The sequence below is a fragment of the Poecilia reticulata genome, linkage group LG8 (genome assembly GCF_000633615.1).
Source record: "Poecilia reticulata strain Guanapo linkage group LG8, Guppy_female_1.0+MT, whole genome shotgun sequence".
In the NCBI taxonomy this organism is placed as follows: Eukaryota; Metazoa; Chordata; class Actinopteri; order Cyprinodontiformes; family Poeciliidae; genus Poecilia; species Poecilia reticulata.
Window position 1 is genome coordinate 6,296,072 of NC_024338.1, and position 14,038 is coordinate 6,310,109.

At 41.2% G+C, this 14,038-nt stretch overlaps 1 protein-coding gene across 1 annotated transcript in view; it reads left to right on the forward strand.

Annotated features, from left to right (window-relative positions):
* Window positions 1–2,161: 2,161 nt before the first annotated feature.
* The window catches only part of prr36b (proline rich 36b), a 16,347-nt gene continuing 4,470 nt past the window's right edge, over window positions 2,162–14,038 (forward strand). Inside the window, exons 1-4 of the mRNA XM_017306317.1 lie at window positions 2,162–2,885; window positions 3,813–3,900; window positions 12,997–13,202; window positions 13,437–14,012. Of these exons, the coding sequence (XP_017161806.1) occupies window positions 2,270–2,885; window positions 3,813–3,900; window positions 12,997–13,202; window positions 13,437–14,012 (1,486 nt within the window). The 5' untranslated portion in view covers window positions 2,162–2,269. The remainder of the gene's footprint in view (window positions 2,886–3,812; window positions 3,901–12,996; window positions 13,203–13,436; window positions 14,013–14,038) is intronic.

Consider the following 14,038-nt stretch of genomic DNA (forward strand, 5'->3'; position numbering starts at 1 on the left):
AACAGAGAACAGAGATCGAAGCAAAGCAGAGGCAGTGGGTGGGGGGGTTGAAGGAAACAGAGGAGGTGGTGGGGGGGGACACAGTTAGGAGAAAGGGAGGATCAGTTAAGGATGAAGGAGGGTCTTTAAATGTATACGATTTGGTCTGGAGGATGAGCAGAGAATGACTAAAGAGGGACAAAAACATGATGAAGTGTGTGCCGGGGGAGTGTTTCCAAGAAGCCGGCGGAATAAAGATGATGTCTGTCCTCGTCTCCAAATAGAAGTGCAAGTTTAGGACAGTGGAAACTAGGAGGAATCGCGATGTCTGGATTTTAAAGTGGGATCAGGCAGCCAGCAGTGAGCTCATTTTATGCCTTGTTTTTTCCTCGTCTCGTCACTCCTCCGTCTATTCCCACCTTCCCCGTTCTGTTCCCAGGCTCCACAGGCCAAGCGTCTTCCTCTTCGCTGGCCTCAGGATTGCCTGAGTGTTTTCTCACTGCTTAACTTCCTGCACAGCCGGCTGCTAAAGCTGTTTGTAAACTTCGACAGGCCAGCTTCCTGTTACCCCTCACACTCCCCTGGCTATGTGCTGTACTTGAAGCAGCTGGGCCATTTCTGATGTCTCAGAGCGTACAGTGTTTGATTTTTTTTTTTATATTTGCTCTCGTGCTGTATGTTCTTTTTGTTAATTCTTCTTCTTTTCCTGCAAACTTTTCCTACCTATATCAAGGTATAGCGCATCCTATAAAGTCTTTAATGTATATTCATGTACCTAAAATTAAGGTCTTAAAATGTCTTAAATTCATTTTATAAAAGTTTGAATACATTGATTACAAGTATTAAATTTTGTCTAGACAGAACTATTTAATTTCTGTCTCAACTCTGAATTGTTTTTCCTCCTGGATCTTTCTGTCAGGCAAAAGTTTGAGTTACACTCGGATATCTTCATTTTTCTGTGAGTCAAGACGGTTATGGCTACTATTAACTCACTGCTAATGTACCCTTGCTACCTAGCTAGCATTTTTGCATCTGAAGAAGTAAATCACCAGTTGTCTGGATGAGGTTTGTACATTTCTGTGGAGATAGAGGTGTTAAATTCCATTCATCATGGTCTTTAAGTCTTAAATTTGAGTTGGTAAATACACATGTACTCCCTTTATAAAAGTATTCATAGCCTTCTTTGTTCCACTTTGTTGCACCACAATTAAAAACTTTGTGCTTTTCTCACAATTTTACAAAATCGATCAACATCAGTACCATATTATTGTGTTGTCAAAAGGAGGTATGTGGTTTGCAACATGTTTTGCAGATCAAAAAATTAAAAAAATTGTGGTGCACACTTGAATTTAGTCGATACTTTACTTCTTGTACTTCCATGCTCTTTCACTAAGCACTTTTAAAATTTTATTTAGAAAAAATTAGAAATCTAAACTATTCTCCCTCTACTCTATAATTGTTTTCCACATAAAACACATTACAGATTACATGTAAACATGTTAACAAGGCACGAATAGTTGTCTGTCTTGCCAGGCACTGTAATCCTAGAAAACTATTTGATACTACTAGTGACTCCTCTTCCACTTAGTACAGAAAACCAAGAACACAACCAGTGACCGCTACTTTTGCCAACTGTGTCACTGAGCTTTTTAAGAAGCTCACTGGGGGGTTGTTCAGCACCGCAGTCCAGTTGGCATCGAGATCAATGCAGACAATTTGTAGAATAGGCTCGTTCTGTGTTGCAGCAGACTTGTTGCCCTTCTTGTTGTTCCCCCATTTGCCCCATAAACATATCAATCTGACAGGTTTACACCTCTTAAATGTAGCCTTACAAGTTTTACTATCAGCTAAAAAGCCTTCTTTTCTTGCAGATTCATATTATATACAGTCAAAATCTTACAAAAAAAGCATTTTAACATACTAACTTGTTTTGTTTTTTTTGTTTGTTTGGATATGTTAGATGACTAATTGGGCTTGTAATTTACATAACACTACACACCCAGTTGATATATATGTACAATGTGATACATTTATGTGTGTGGTGGTTAAATTGGCACCACCTGCCTTATCTGATTCCTGAAGCTACAAACATTCCTTCAAATCCTGATAGCGAAGCCAGACGTGTTTCATGCCTGGTCTTGTTGTCTAACTCTGCTCTAAATATTCTCTATTCTTTTTCCAGATTAGTCCCCGCACTCTTCAGAAAGTCTCCTGAGCTGCCGTTGTCCTCTGAGATTCAAGTCAACTGGTCTTGCCCTGCGGCGACGGAACACCATCATTCGAAGGGGAGATGAAGCCGGATGGGGTTGCCACGGCAGCACTGGAGCCAATGGAAACATTGGACTCGGATCCAGCAAATGAGCCGGCACCGGCCGCAGAGCCGGAGCCCAACCTCGTAGATGTCCCAGCTGGGGAGATGCTGCAGCATCCAGCTGGAGATGTGCGTGAAGCGAAGCCGCCGGCAGATCAGGGTAAGGAGACTTCCGCTGCCAAGATGGTCGCCAAGGCCTCCGGCGACGCTAAAGCCAAGACTACCAACAAGGCCACTCCCAAGACGAAACTGAGCGCCACGAGCTCACCCAAGACTCCGTCTGGCCCACGTTCCAACGCGTCCCGTCTGTCGAACGGCACGTCAAAGCCTCAGACGAACGGCGTCGTTAAGAAGATGACACCTGCTGCAGATAAAAAGAGCACCCCGACCTCTACTGCCACCAAAAAAACAACCGGGGCAGCAGCAACACCAAGTCCCAAGACCGTGACTAAAGTTGGGGAGAAAAGGGCTCCAGGGACCCTCCCTGCTACCAACAGCGCAAAGTCAACAACTGGAGCAGCAGCAGCCAAAAAGACAACATCCAGTACTGCTAATGGGGTAAAATCCACTGCTGCTGCTGCAAAGAAGCCACCAGGTTGGTTGTGTTTCTATGCTGATTCCAACTTGTAGGGTGTTTTGTTGTCGTTTGTTTTTAAGTTGCAGTGCCTTGCAAAGGTACATTACTACCAAACTCTTGAATGTCTTTATTAGGATTTTGTGTAAAGATGCACATATGTGCATAGTGGAAGGATTTCCTATGAGACTTTTTTTTTTTAATCCTTCCTTCCATACATATCTGAAACATGAAATGATATAATTTAAGGGCTAAACTATATCAATTAACCACCTTACAATCGTTCAGATGCATCATACGTTAACATTGGAGTCGTTAAACTAAAACTGTTCAACTCAACCTTCCTTGGTTACCTTTCTTTCTTTTCACCCTTGCTGTCCCTCTACTTTAGATTTTACTTCACTCCTGAGACCAGCGCACCTCACAGTAGCCAACTTCACAGGCAGCCAGGTGCTGACTGGGTTGTTTTTCACAATGAAATCAACTTTAACATTTCATGAAATTTAAATTGATCTTAAACTCTGATTATAGTTGTGTAAGTGAACAAATATAGGCTGTATTTGTATCTATATCTAAAAAATTATAAATACTGCATCCACTTCACAGCTCTGTTCTACTTTGCAACGTGAGTTGATGTGAAAATTTTAAAGGGCGTGATTTCTTTTGCAAGGCTCTAAGTATAATCGCACATTTTTCTACACTATCTAAGCAAGCATTGTTTAGTGATGTGCAATAATAACAATACCTACGCACTGCATGGATTTTATGCACATTACACATGTCAAATTGACTGTTGCTGACCAACAAAGGCTTTGCCCCAGATCACTTTAACACAGCCCATAAAAGAAACATCTGCCTGACCTAAATCTGTGATTTAAGCAACTATGCAAGTCTGCATTGTTGAATAATGTCCTCCCAACATTAATTTCTCATCCCTGTCTCCTCCAGCTTCCAAACCCGCCTCTGCAGCTCTAACCAAGACTAGCTCCATTGCCTCATCCAAGACCGACAAACCTCCGGTTTCCAAAGCAACCAGGTAGAGTAAAAATGATTCAAACACTATCCAAGAAAATTTACTTTTTCCTTCTACAAATCAACAAATCCACCCCTTTAATAGAAATCATCCAATTTCATTGGCTGAGAGACTGACAATCATTGCAGTAAACAGCAGTTGGTTGAAAAGGCTTGAATTTGGCTACTGGTTCAAAGAGGATTCTGTTAAAGAAAGAACTCCCTGGAGGAACGAAGGACAATGATCCCCCACATAGAACCCAGGCATAAGTAGGCCATCAGGCAGCCAGTGTTGGAACAAGCCTAAGAGGAATGCCTTGCAGAGTTTCATCAGAGCGAGCATTATTCAGCTTTATTAATAAAACAAGTTTTTGGAGGGAGGAGCTTAAAACGGGATGGGGAACAACAGAATCCTCTCAGCAGAGCTGCTTCTTTAAACCCAACACTTGTTGTGAGTTCTTGTGCGGCGGCGTGTTGTTTTCGTGTGGCGATCAGACCAACATGTGTTCCTCACCTGAGTCACACTGTGTGCATGATGTTGGATCTTGAGGAGGCTTGATGGTAGGTGAGGGCATGAGGCTGAATGAAGTCTTTGTCCACATCTGAGTTATGATCAGATAGAGCCTTTGGGAGTCTGGTTTGTTTGGGAACTAGTGACTTCTTTTTTTCCTGTTTGGTATGTTATTTTGTTGGTTTGTGTGTGTTTGTTGGCACATAGTTGATCTAGATACCGATTAAGAAAAAAGAAAACAGAGAAAGTTTAAGAATTCCCCACAAATCACTCACGGTTTGAGTTTAAAAAAAAAAATTTTTGTTAGAATATGCCGTCAACTTGTTTCAATGAAAGACTCATAGAACCTCATGGCACAATAAAGACATATTGCAATCATTCAAATTTTCTCTTTAGTATGTATGTTAACTGCTCAGAAAGAGAGTTGGAGTTTTCCGACTTTGTGCCCAGAAAGTAATCGGTCACGACTAATACGGCTTCGGAAAGTTACATTTCAGAAGCCATTGTGCATTTCTACAAAAACGGACAAAAGCTGTGAGCAAATAACGTGTCCACTTTAATTATATTCACACCAGGACACTGAGGACTCAATGTCCTCAATGAGTTTAAAAAGATTTCAGAAGTACTCTAATAGACACCCCACTTTAACTCTTCAGCTGCTTTTCATAGCCATTACCCAAAGTGTAGTAAGATGGAAAAAGTTTAAATTTCTCCATAAAACACTTTAGATAGATCTTCAGAGGTGTTTAATGTAGTAGAACAGATAGAAGTAAATCTGCAGTCATAACAGAAATCATCCAGCATGATTTTTCAAATGCAGAATAAAAGTTATTGGCATAAAACAATGAAGTAGAAATGAAGTACCCTATAGTGAAAATGTGGAAGTGTTTTTTTTATTTGTGTTATTGTTGCAGGCACCTCCTCTAACTCGCACTAAGCAGCCTGTCACCGTGAGTCCGGTGTTTGAAATCCCTTCCCCCATCCCCTCCTCTCTCGTCTCCTTGTGCCCTGTGTAGCAGCTGGATTGTGGAGATTACACTCAGATTACTGCTTTATACAATGGTTGATGTGCAAACATCTCATTAAACAGAATTATACAAGGTCACGTTGGTAATCGCTTGCGTAGCGCAGAACCGTAGCTGAGCAGCACATACAAACTGTCCCAATGATTTCACTCCGCACTGCTGAAAAGGTTATTGTGTTCCTCCAGTATTTGTCCCATTATCGTCTGCTCATTTGAAAACTAGGGTAGCTTAAATGCTGATTAGTAAAGTTTGAGACTAAGACCAAATCTGCCTTGAACAGCTGAAAATGGAGCGGACTTGTTAATGTACTTCCCCCCCCCAAAGAGAAATCAAATAAATAAATACAGAAAAATGATGCTATTTGCTACTCTGCTGATTGCCTCATTAAAACAAACAAACAAACGTAACGGTGACACAGATAAAACGACTCCATTTAATCAACAACATCAGCTGCTCCAGAGGAACAACACTGACCCTTCTGAATTCTCCCAACCCGAGGGGAGTATTCAGTTGCTGCTGACTTGAAAATAAGCAGACTGTCTAAAAATGCAAAGCAAACATAGTATATATAAGTCAACCTCACACGCACACACACACACACACACACACTGTTTTTGTACAATATAAAGGTGATTCAAGTGATTTATTTAGTTTACCATGTTAAGTTCTGCAGAAGTTTGCTATTGATACTGATTCCACTTGGCCTTTGCTTAACACAATGTATGCAAAGGCTATGAATACTTGCGTAAATGTGATTTCTTGGGTTTTTGTGTTTTTAATAACTTTACAAAAACCTTAGAAACGTATTCCCCCCCCACCACATTGTCATAATGGGGCAGTTGTGAAGAATTTTCTGGAAAGAGATTAATTTGATACAGTTTGAAATAAGGTTGTAACACAGAATGTGGAAAAAGCGAAGTGCTGTGGATACTTTTTGGATGGGCTGTATATTTAGACCTAGAGGAGGATTTTCTTGCTGCTGACTTACATCCCAAAGAAAGCGACATAACTACTACTGATGGCCTCCTCAAACAGCCCTGTACACCCTTGAAGGCACTCTTGGCGTGACACGCGTCAGCTTTTGTGTCCTGTCATGGGCTTTGACAGGGCCATAAATTTCAGCTTTAATTAGATTTTTCCCTTTTTTTCCCCTAACTCGCTCAGTTGTTAATTCATGGCCGTTATCAGGCAACTGAAGATGAAGTCTGAGCTTCTGTTTGCTAAGTCTTCCTCTGAAAGTGCAGCTGATTTAATTTAACCCAAAGCAGGTTCTTGTTATCGAACAGATAAAAGTGCTTAGCTCAAACAGGTTCAATAAGTGGAACCAATCTGATTCAAAACAACTCGCTGATCTTTTAGGTTTTTGTTTAATTTAATCGAGTTTACGCCTTAAATAGATTTACTGGCTTGCGTTTGAATAAGAGCTCAATGTTCGTACATGAAGCCTTTTGTGTCGATTACTTCTTCACTGCTTTCTGTCGGTTTTTTGGTATTTATGTTGAGCTGAAGGGATAAATCCTGCCTGGCTTACAGAGACTGAAGGGTTCTCATACAATACAGAGGCTACAAAAGGATTCTCCCGTTCTTTGGCGCTGTAGACAGGATATGTGGTGCACCTGCATTAGTGGAATAGAAGCCAATTACTATGCAGGGCATGAGTTCATCTGCCAGTGTAATACTCTGCATGATGGGAAGGCAAAGGTGGGGGAGGAAGGCAAACGGGCATGCTGGCTCTCTGGACACACGGCACATGGGCATTTAGATCTGTCTTTGGATACATCAGAGCAAATTGAAATCAAAATGGTTGCATGAAAGGAAGGGAGCTGTAGAAGGGAGAAAGAATAAGGAAAATTAAAGATTCAAAGCAGCTTAGAGAGGAAGGTAAGGATAAAGCGGCTGCAGAGCAGAGGATACCAGGGCATTCAGGCTTTAATGTGCAAACATCGCCGCCCATGTTCCTACATTAGTCATGCTCTTTTTCTCCACTGATGGTCCCTGAGGGATGATAAATTTTTATTGGAGTGGATTGAATGCTGCCCTCATGATTCAACAAATTAAGTTGATGTAATGCTCTGACATCGGTGAGTGCCCGGTAAGCAGCAGCAGCAGGAAGGGCTCCTTGTTCAGCAGTCCAGCGTCAAGCAGATGCCATGTTGCACAGGCAGTAAATCTCCAGTCCCACCGTGGGCGCGGCTAGTAGCTCTGCGACGCAGTCTCGCTCCGGGGCGATTATTTCAGGATGCGGCCGCAGAGCCAATTACTAAATGGATTAGGTCGGAATGAATTGGCACACTTCTGGCTGTGACAAAAACAATGTGGGCGTTTCACTTGAACCGCAGACATAACGGAGATATTTAGGACAGGAACCGCTAGATAAGATATGCTTTTATATTTCTGTTTAAAATGTACAAATTATGTACTTTAATGTACAGTTTTCCTAATTTATTTGTCAATTTAAACTCAACTAAGCGATTCAGCCCCCTTTTACTTTCACACCAGTAATTACGATCCATTATAACCGACTTCCTTACAAGTCACATGGTAAAAGAGCGTGATACAGCTGAAAACCTACCAGCCTATGGGCGTCCACCTAAACTGACAGCGTGGGCAAGGAGAGAACTAATACATGAAGCAGCCAAGAGGCCCGTGGTGACTCTAGAGCAGCTGAGTCATGTCCTCCATAAACCTGTCTCCCTTGGAAGGGTGGCAAGAATGTCCCTGTCGAAAGAAAGTTGGAAGAAGTCCCCTCCACAGTTTGCCATGTAGGCGGCAATGCTAACCTGCGACAAAAGGTGCTCTCTGATCTACACCCAAAATACGCTGTCGAGAAAAACTAACATGCACCTAATTGTGAATGCACCATTTAGAGAAGCCAATCAGAGTTGATCTGAAGATGGATGGAGCTAAATACTGTGTAATCCTGGAAGAATACCAATTTAAGGTGACACTAAGTAGGTTCTCACCTGTAGGAGCGTCGCTGCAACCTAGGGACGCAGATCTCCGCGCACCGCAACAGCGGAGTCTAGAAAAACAGTAAAATCTGACCAAAAAGGGTGTTCATCTCAGACTGTTTTCCATTATGGTTTAAAAGCCATGGACAGCCACTCCGAACTGTGAGTACACTGATTTTAAATGATCCAGAGTGAGTGAGGAAGGGCTCTATTTGGGATTAACATTTGGTTCCAGATTTAATTTCTGCTAATTTCATAGTTGCTAACTGAACTAAAACCAATTTTAACTCAGTTTGTAATAATCCACAGATTTTTAATAACTGAAGTGGAAGTGTCTCTCAGAAGAATAGAAACATACAGCATACATGTTTGCTCTATTAAAAGTCAGTGGATGGTTTAAAAATAAGCTAAGATATCTTACTTTTCAAAAGATTTTATTGAGAGCGTCATGGTCTCCATTTTGTCCTTACTTCCTTTTATTTAAAATTTTTGCTTACATTGGCAATGTATTTGATTGCAAGCTGTGCAAAATAGCATTGATATTCACTGACTGGTTTTAAATGTTCTGTATGGAAACATAAACACTGTTTGAAATCTGTCTAGTGATTTCAAATTAGTAGTGCACAAATTGCTAGAAATATATAACCAGAGAGAAAAGTTTAGCATTTTCCTACCAGCAAACAGTAAAGCCATGTTTTTTAAGGGGTGGGAGGGTGTGAAAAAAAGTTATTCTGTCCATTATCTTCCACTTTATAATTGTGCATCCCTTTTAGTTTATTTCTCATGAAATTCAATGTTAAAGTTTGATTCCATAATGTCACAAATGTGAATGAGTTCAAGCGGTACGAAAGCTTCTATACGGCATTCTTATAATTTCTACTATATTCTTTGTAAAATTACTGAAAAAAACATTATTATAAATAAATTAAACCAAGAAACATTATTAGTTTAATTTAAAGTCTAATTCTACTGATATTTAACTTCAGGTAAAGTTTTATTCTATGATCCAATTTAAAGCCAAAATGAAGACAAAGCCGCTATTATGGTACTAAACATTATTTAGACAGTTTAATTAATATATTGCCGTTGCTATAGTTGTCTCTGCTGCAAGGAGCTGCCTTAAGTCTTAGTTTTCTTTTACATACTCATTTGCCTTAGTCTCATTTTGTGGCAACACAGGATCCCCAGCAGGCAGCCGAGTTCAAAGTCAGCGGTATGTATGCAGCTCTTTGAAAGCGTGCATGCAGATCTGCATTAAGCTAAAATGTCGTCAGGGATCCTGAGGCGAACAAGGCGAACTTTCAGCGTTCTGCTGTGTGCATCAGTGGGCCGGGAGCAACTAGCTGACTGAGTAATACATGATTTTTCAGCTCCAGTGCCTTTCTGGGTGTTGTGTTCAAAATTAGCTTTAACCTCAATTTATGGTGCGCCTCTATGGAAGGTCTGCGGTAAGATGGAAACAATGAAGACAGATTTCCCTCTGAGGTAAAACCAGGTCCATAATTTAAACAATGTTGTCTTGGGTGCTTGTCAGTCACTCAGCTGACGGTGAACTTAATTATAGAGCGAAGCATCACTGTATTTGGGCTCTTTATAGCAGTTGCGGTGAACTGCTTCTAATCTCAGATTACACAAGATGTCAGTCTGCAACAATCTGTGGCCAATTCAGGAGTCATTAGGAAATAACTGATTGAAGGTAATGTAATGAGATTATAGGTTTACAGGAGCTGCATATGGTTGCAGAAGTGTCATCATAACATAAATATCTTTGTACGATTTAGGGTTTTCTACTAGCACTCTTAGCTCTGACAACACATCCAAACTGACTTCTCTATAGGAGATGCAGCCAGTGCTACACAAAAGACTGTTGCTATGAATTGTGCTTTCTTTTTATTAGCGTCCTGACGGTTCCCATTGCTGAATACACTTTAAACATTTATCCACAGATGACGGCGTCCTTAACTGCTTCCGTTAGCAGAGCATTACTATGTTACATCTTCGTTCTTCTGCACCTGCGGTTAATTTTCTGTTTAATTCAAAACGGCTACCTCTGTCCAGAGAGATTTAGCACTTTTTTTGTCATGCTTGCAATTTGTGTACATTTAATTGCTAACTGAAAGCAAAGTTTACACATCCGTTCCTAATAATTAGCCTCATTTAGCACTTTCTGGTCATGAAACCAGAAAGTGCTAAATGACCTTTAAAAGTCCAAATAGGGCTTAGAAAAAGACCCTCCCCCCAAAAAACAACAAAAACAAATAAACATTTCCATAATTTATTCACTGACATGGGGAAGAAGTTTTCCAAACAATGTTTATTGGAAAATAACATATTCAGGGAAACGAACATAACCTTTTTTCAAGGTGTGACTGCAGGAGCACATAACGGTCTCTAACTCCAGTCTATCAGGCATTCACACCACAAAGCCAGTTAGCCAGAAAGAGCAGCAAGAGCAAAAGGTGGAGGACTTGTGGTGTAAACAACAGATGGTGTAACCTGACCTGAAGATATCCCTATGAAGATGAGGCCGTGTCCGTGACATTGAACCATTAGCTGGGTGTTTGCGTGATCGCTCACCTCCTCATCAGATAACCTGGTGCAAGGTTCAGAATACACAATCCCAGTGCTTTTAACTGGACTGTTTTCACTGTAATTTGCTCAGTTTTTTCATCTTGCTTTCTAGTTGGTTATTTCAGTTGTACAAACACTGGTAATAGTTAAAGATAGAGCTACATGTCAATTTGTTTTGCACGATCCAAAGGAAAGAGTGTCCTTCTCTTGCCGTTTACTCTCAGTGATCATGTTAATTACAGAGCTTGTTATAGTCACCCTGCCTGTCTGGATAATCTGTATTCCCTTCATCACACAGATTATTATGATCGCTCTTCCTGAATATCCAATTAGCATCCTTCATCTCTTATGATGCCGGTTTTTATCTTCTTATTGTCCTCATTCTTCTAACCTTGTAACTTAGGATTTTTAACTTTGTAATTCTAGTGGCACAAAAACAACTGAAGCTGAATAAAGATCCTCTGTCTGGACTTTGATTGGGCTGTTCATAGAACCAAGAGGCCTTCATATTACTACTCTCAGAAATAAATTTTTAGGAAAACCATTTAGCTCTGGTTGCATGTTTAAGGGCCACTTCTGTCCCACAGTGTCAAGTATTCTGCAAACACTTACAGGTTCACGTCCTGAGTTGTGATGTACAATGAATGAATACTGTGAATGTATCAAGCCTTTGAGGAAAACATGACTATTTGCAATATTGGGATTAACCCACATTTTACTCTTAATTCTTATCTTTTAGGTCATTAGTGTCCCCTTCACTCTCTCGCTGAGCTTTCTGATCTTGGTCAGTAAGAAATGATATTAGGGGGCAGTGAAGTGAAATTGGGTGTACTGATAAATCGAAACCAATTTCCTTAATTCTGGGAGATCGGCAACTGAAACGGATTTTATCCACTGATCTTGTATAAAAATCACTGTCTCCTTTTGCTCTGCCATGTCGGAGGACTGGCTGCGTTCAGAGACGTTTCAGACAAAAAATTGTATTGACCAAAATTGGAATTGGCAGGTCAGGCTTTTTAACGATTATTGGCCAGAAAACTGCAGTCAGCTGCCTCCTGTCACCTGTTTGTTTGGTCTTAGATGCATTCCATTGCTTTTGCCTGGATGTGAGGAGAACCCAATAGCTTTGCTTTTAGAGTAGTGCTAGTGTAACTGGGAGGACTTGAAAAGGTTATTTTTGTTCTCCTTTTAGTATTAAAAATTAACGTAGTCCCAGCCATCTTCTCCCTACCTTCCTCCTGTCGCTTGTTCTCTTTCTGCCAGCGCGAACTCGCTTCTTTATTTAGAAACGGGCAGTAAGTGCAGTGTGGACCCAGGAGATGGCACACCACAGCCTTGTCAGGACTACTATATGTAGGTTACTTTGCTCAGAAGTTGACGTTCAAGTCAGTTTCTACTAGGCCAGGACGGCTGGAGCAGGGTGGCTGACGCATGGCGCCCCAAGAGTCATTCCCCCTTGTGGGGAGGGAGGGAGGACTGCCGACTGAGCAGAAGAACAGAATTGCTGTGGGGTTGGCTGCGTCTCTAGAGTCTGTTGTGATTCATCTTTCATATAGCTTTTCTCTATCTCTCATGAGAGTGTGTAATGGGGCTCAAGAAGACTCAGCTGGGTCTTACCAGGCTCTAAATCAGTGCTTTAATGGCAGATTATCTTTAGATGCAGGCCCTCCTAATGTGCAGTTTCATTTTCCTTCAAATGATTTATCAAACTTTAGTAGCCTTTCTTCTATTTAATGAAGAACCGTTTGCATAGAAGATGACTAACGGAAGTAAAAAGCATGATAAAATTATGCTTTTTACTTAAATAATTTTTATTTTATTGCAAGCATGGCTTGACTTCAGTATAAAAACTTGTACTGGTGAATTACCAAGATAGTTGAAACGAGGTCAAAGATATGGGAGGTTGTAGAACCAAACTGTTCACAGTACTTTAGACATTTACAGGAAGGACTGGGTTGTTCAACAGGTTAAGATCTAAAAGGAAATCTAATCAGTGAAACTAAGTGGAAATAACTATGATTTTTATGCAAAGATGTCAAATGGTCTTCTGTGTGTTTCCTCAGGCCCACAGCAGCTTCATCTCGACCAGCTACCGGATCCTCTCAGTTAGCCAACACGCCCAAGAACTCAACAGCTACATCCAAACCTGCCACTCCTAAAACTGCCCCCGCCTCCGCCAAGCCTGCTACTCCCAAATCAACCACCACTACACCCTCTGGTGGCAAACCTCCTGCATCACAGTCAAGAAATGCAACCCCTATGAAAAAAGGTCACAAAAACTATTTTTGGTTATTTGACTCATTCGTAAACATTAAATGTATTAATTATTTTTGCTCTAACATAAAAGGTATAATACATAATATGTAATAAATAAATTCCAGAGTGCAAACTTTAACCATATAGTGGTTAATAGAAAAAAGTATAACATCCTGTGGTTCTGATCAAAATATTCACCCTTTCACCCTACTCATTGTGTAATTCCTATTTGTGTTGTCTTTTCCAGATGTGACCAAACCATCCCCTCCAGTAGCCAAGAAATCTGCAGAGTCCCCTCTCACTCGCCCTCCTGCAAAGAAGCCTGCTAAACCCGAGGCCCCCAAGACAAAATCAGATGTTGCCTCCAAAAAGCCTCCCACAAATAAAGCTGTTGAAACAAAGACACCAAACCGCTCCAAGCCACAAGAGGGTAAGTCCACACCTTCCAAGGATGTCTCCAAGACTCCAAGCACCAAAACGGCTACAAATAAGGCCCCCAGTCCCAAGAAGACTGTGGGAAGCACCACTCCTACTCCTGTCAAACGTGGTCCTAAAGTTGCAACAATGATTGAGCGAGGAAAAGAAATTGCTGCAGTAGTTGCTGCTGCTGCAACCATCGCTACTGCAGCCTCTGTCTTCGCAAACCCAGAGGAGTCTGAGCCTCCTGCAGAAGATGATTTGGAGTCATCTGAGCCCACTATTAAAGCAGAGGACGAGAAAAGACCAGAGCCTGTACGGGAACCATCTCCAGAGCCTGTGCGGATGCGGGAACCAACTCCTGAACCTGTGCGGAAACCAACACCAGAACCCGTTCAGCAACGGGAACCAACACCAGAACCCGTTCAGCAA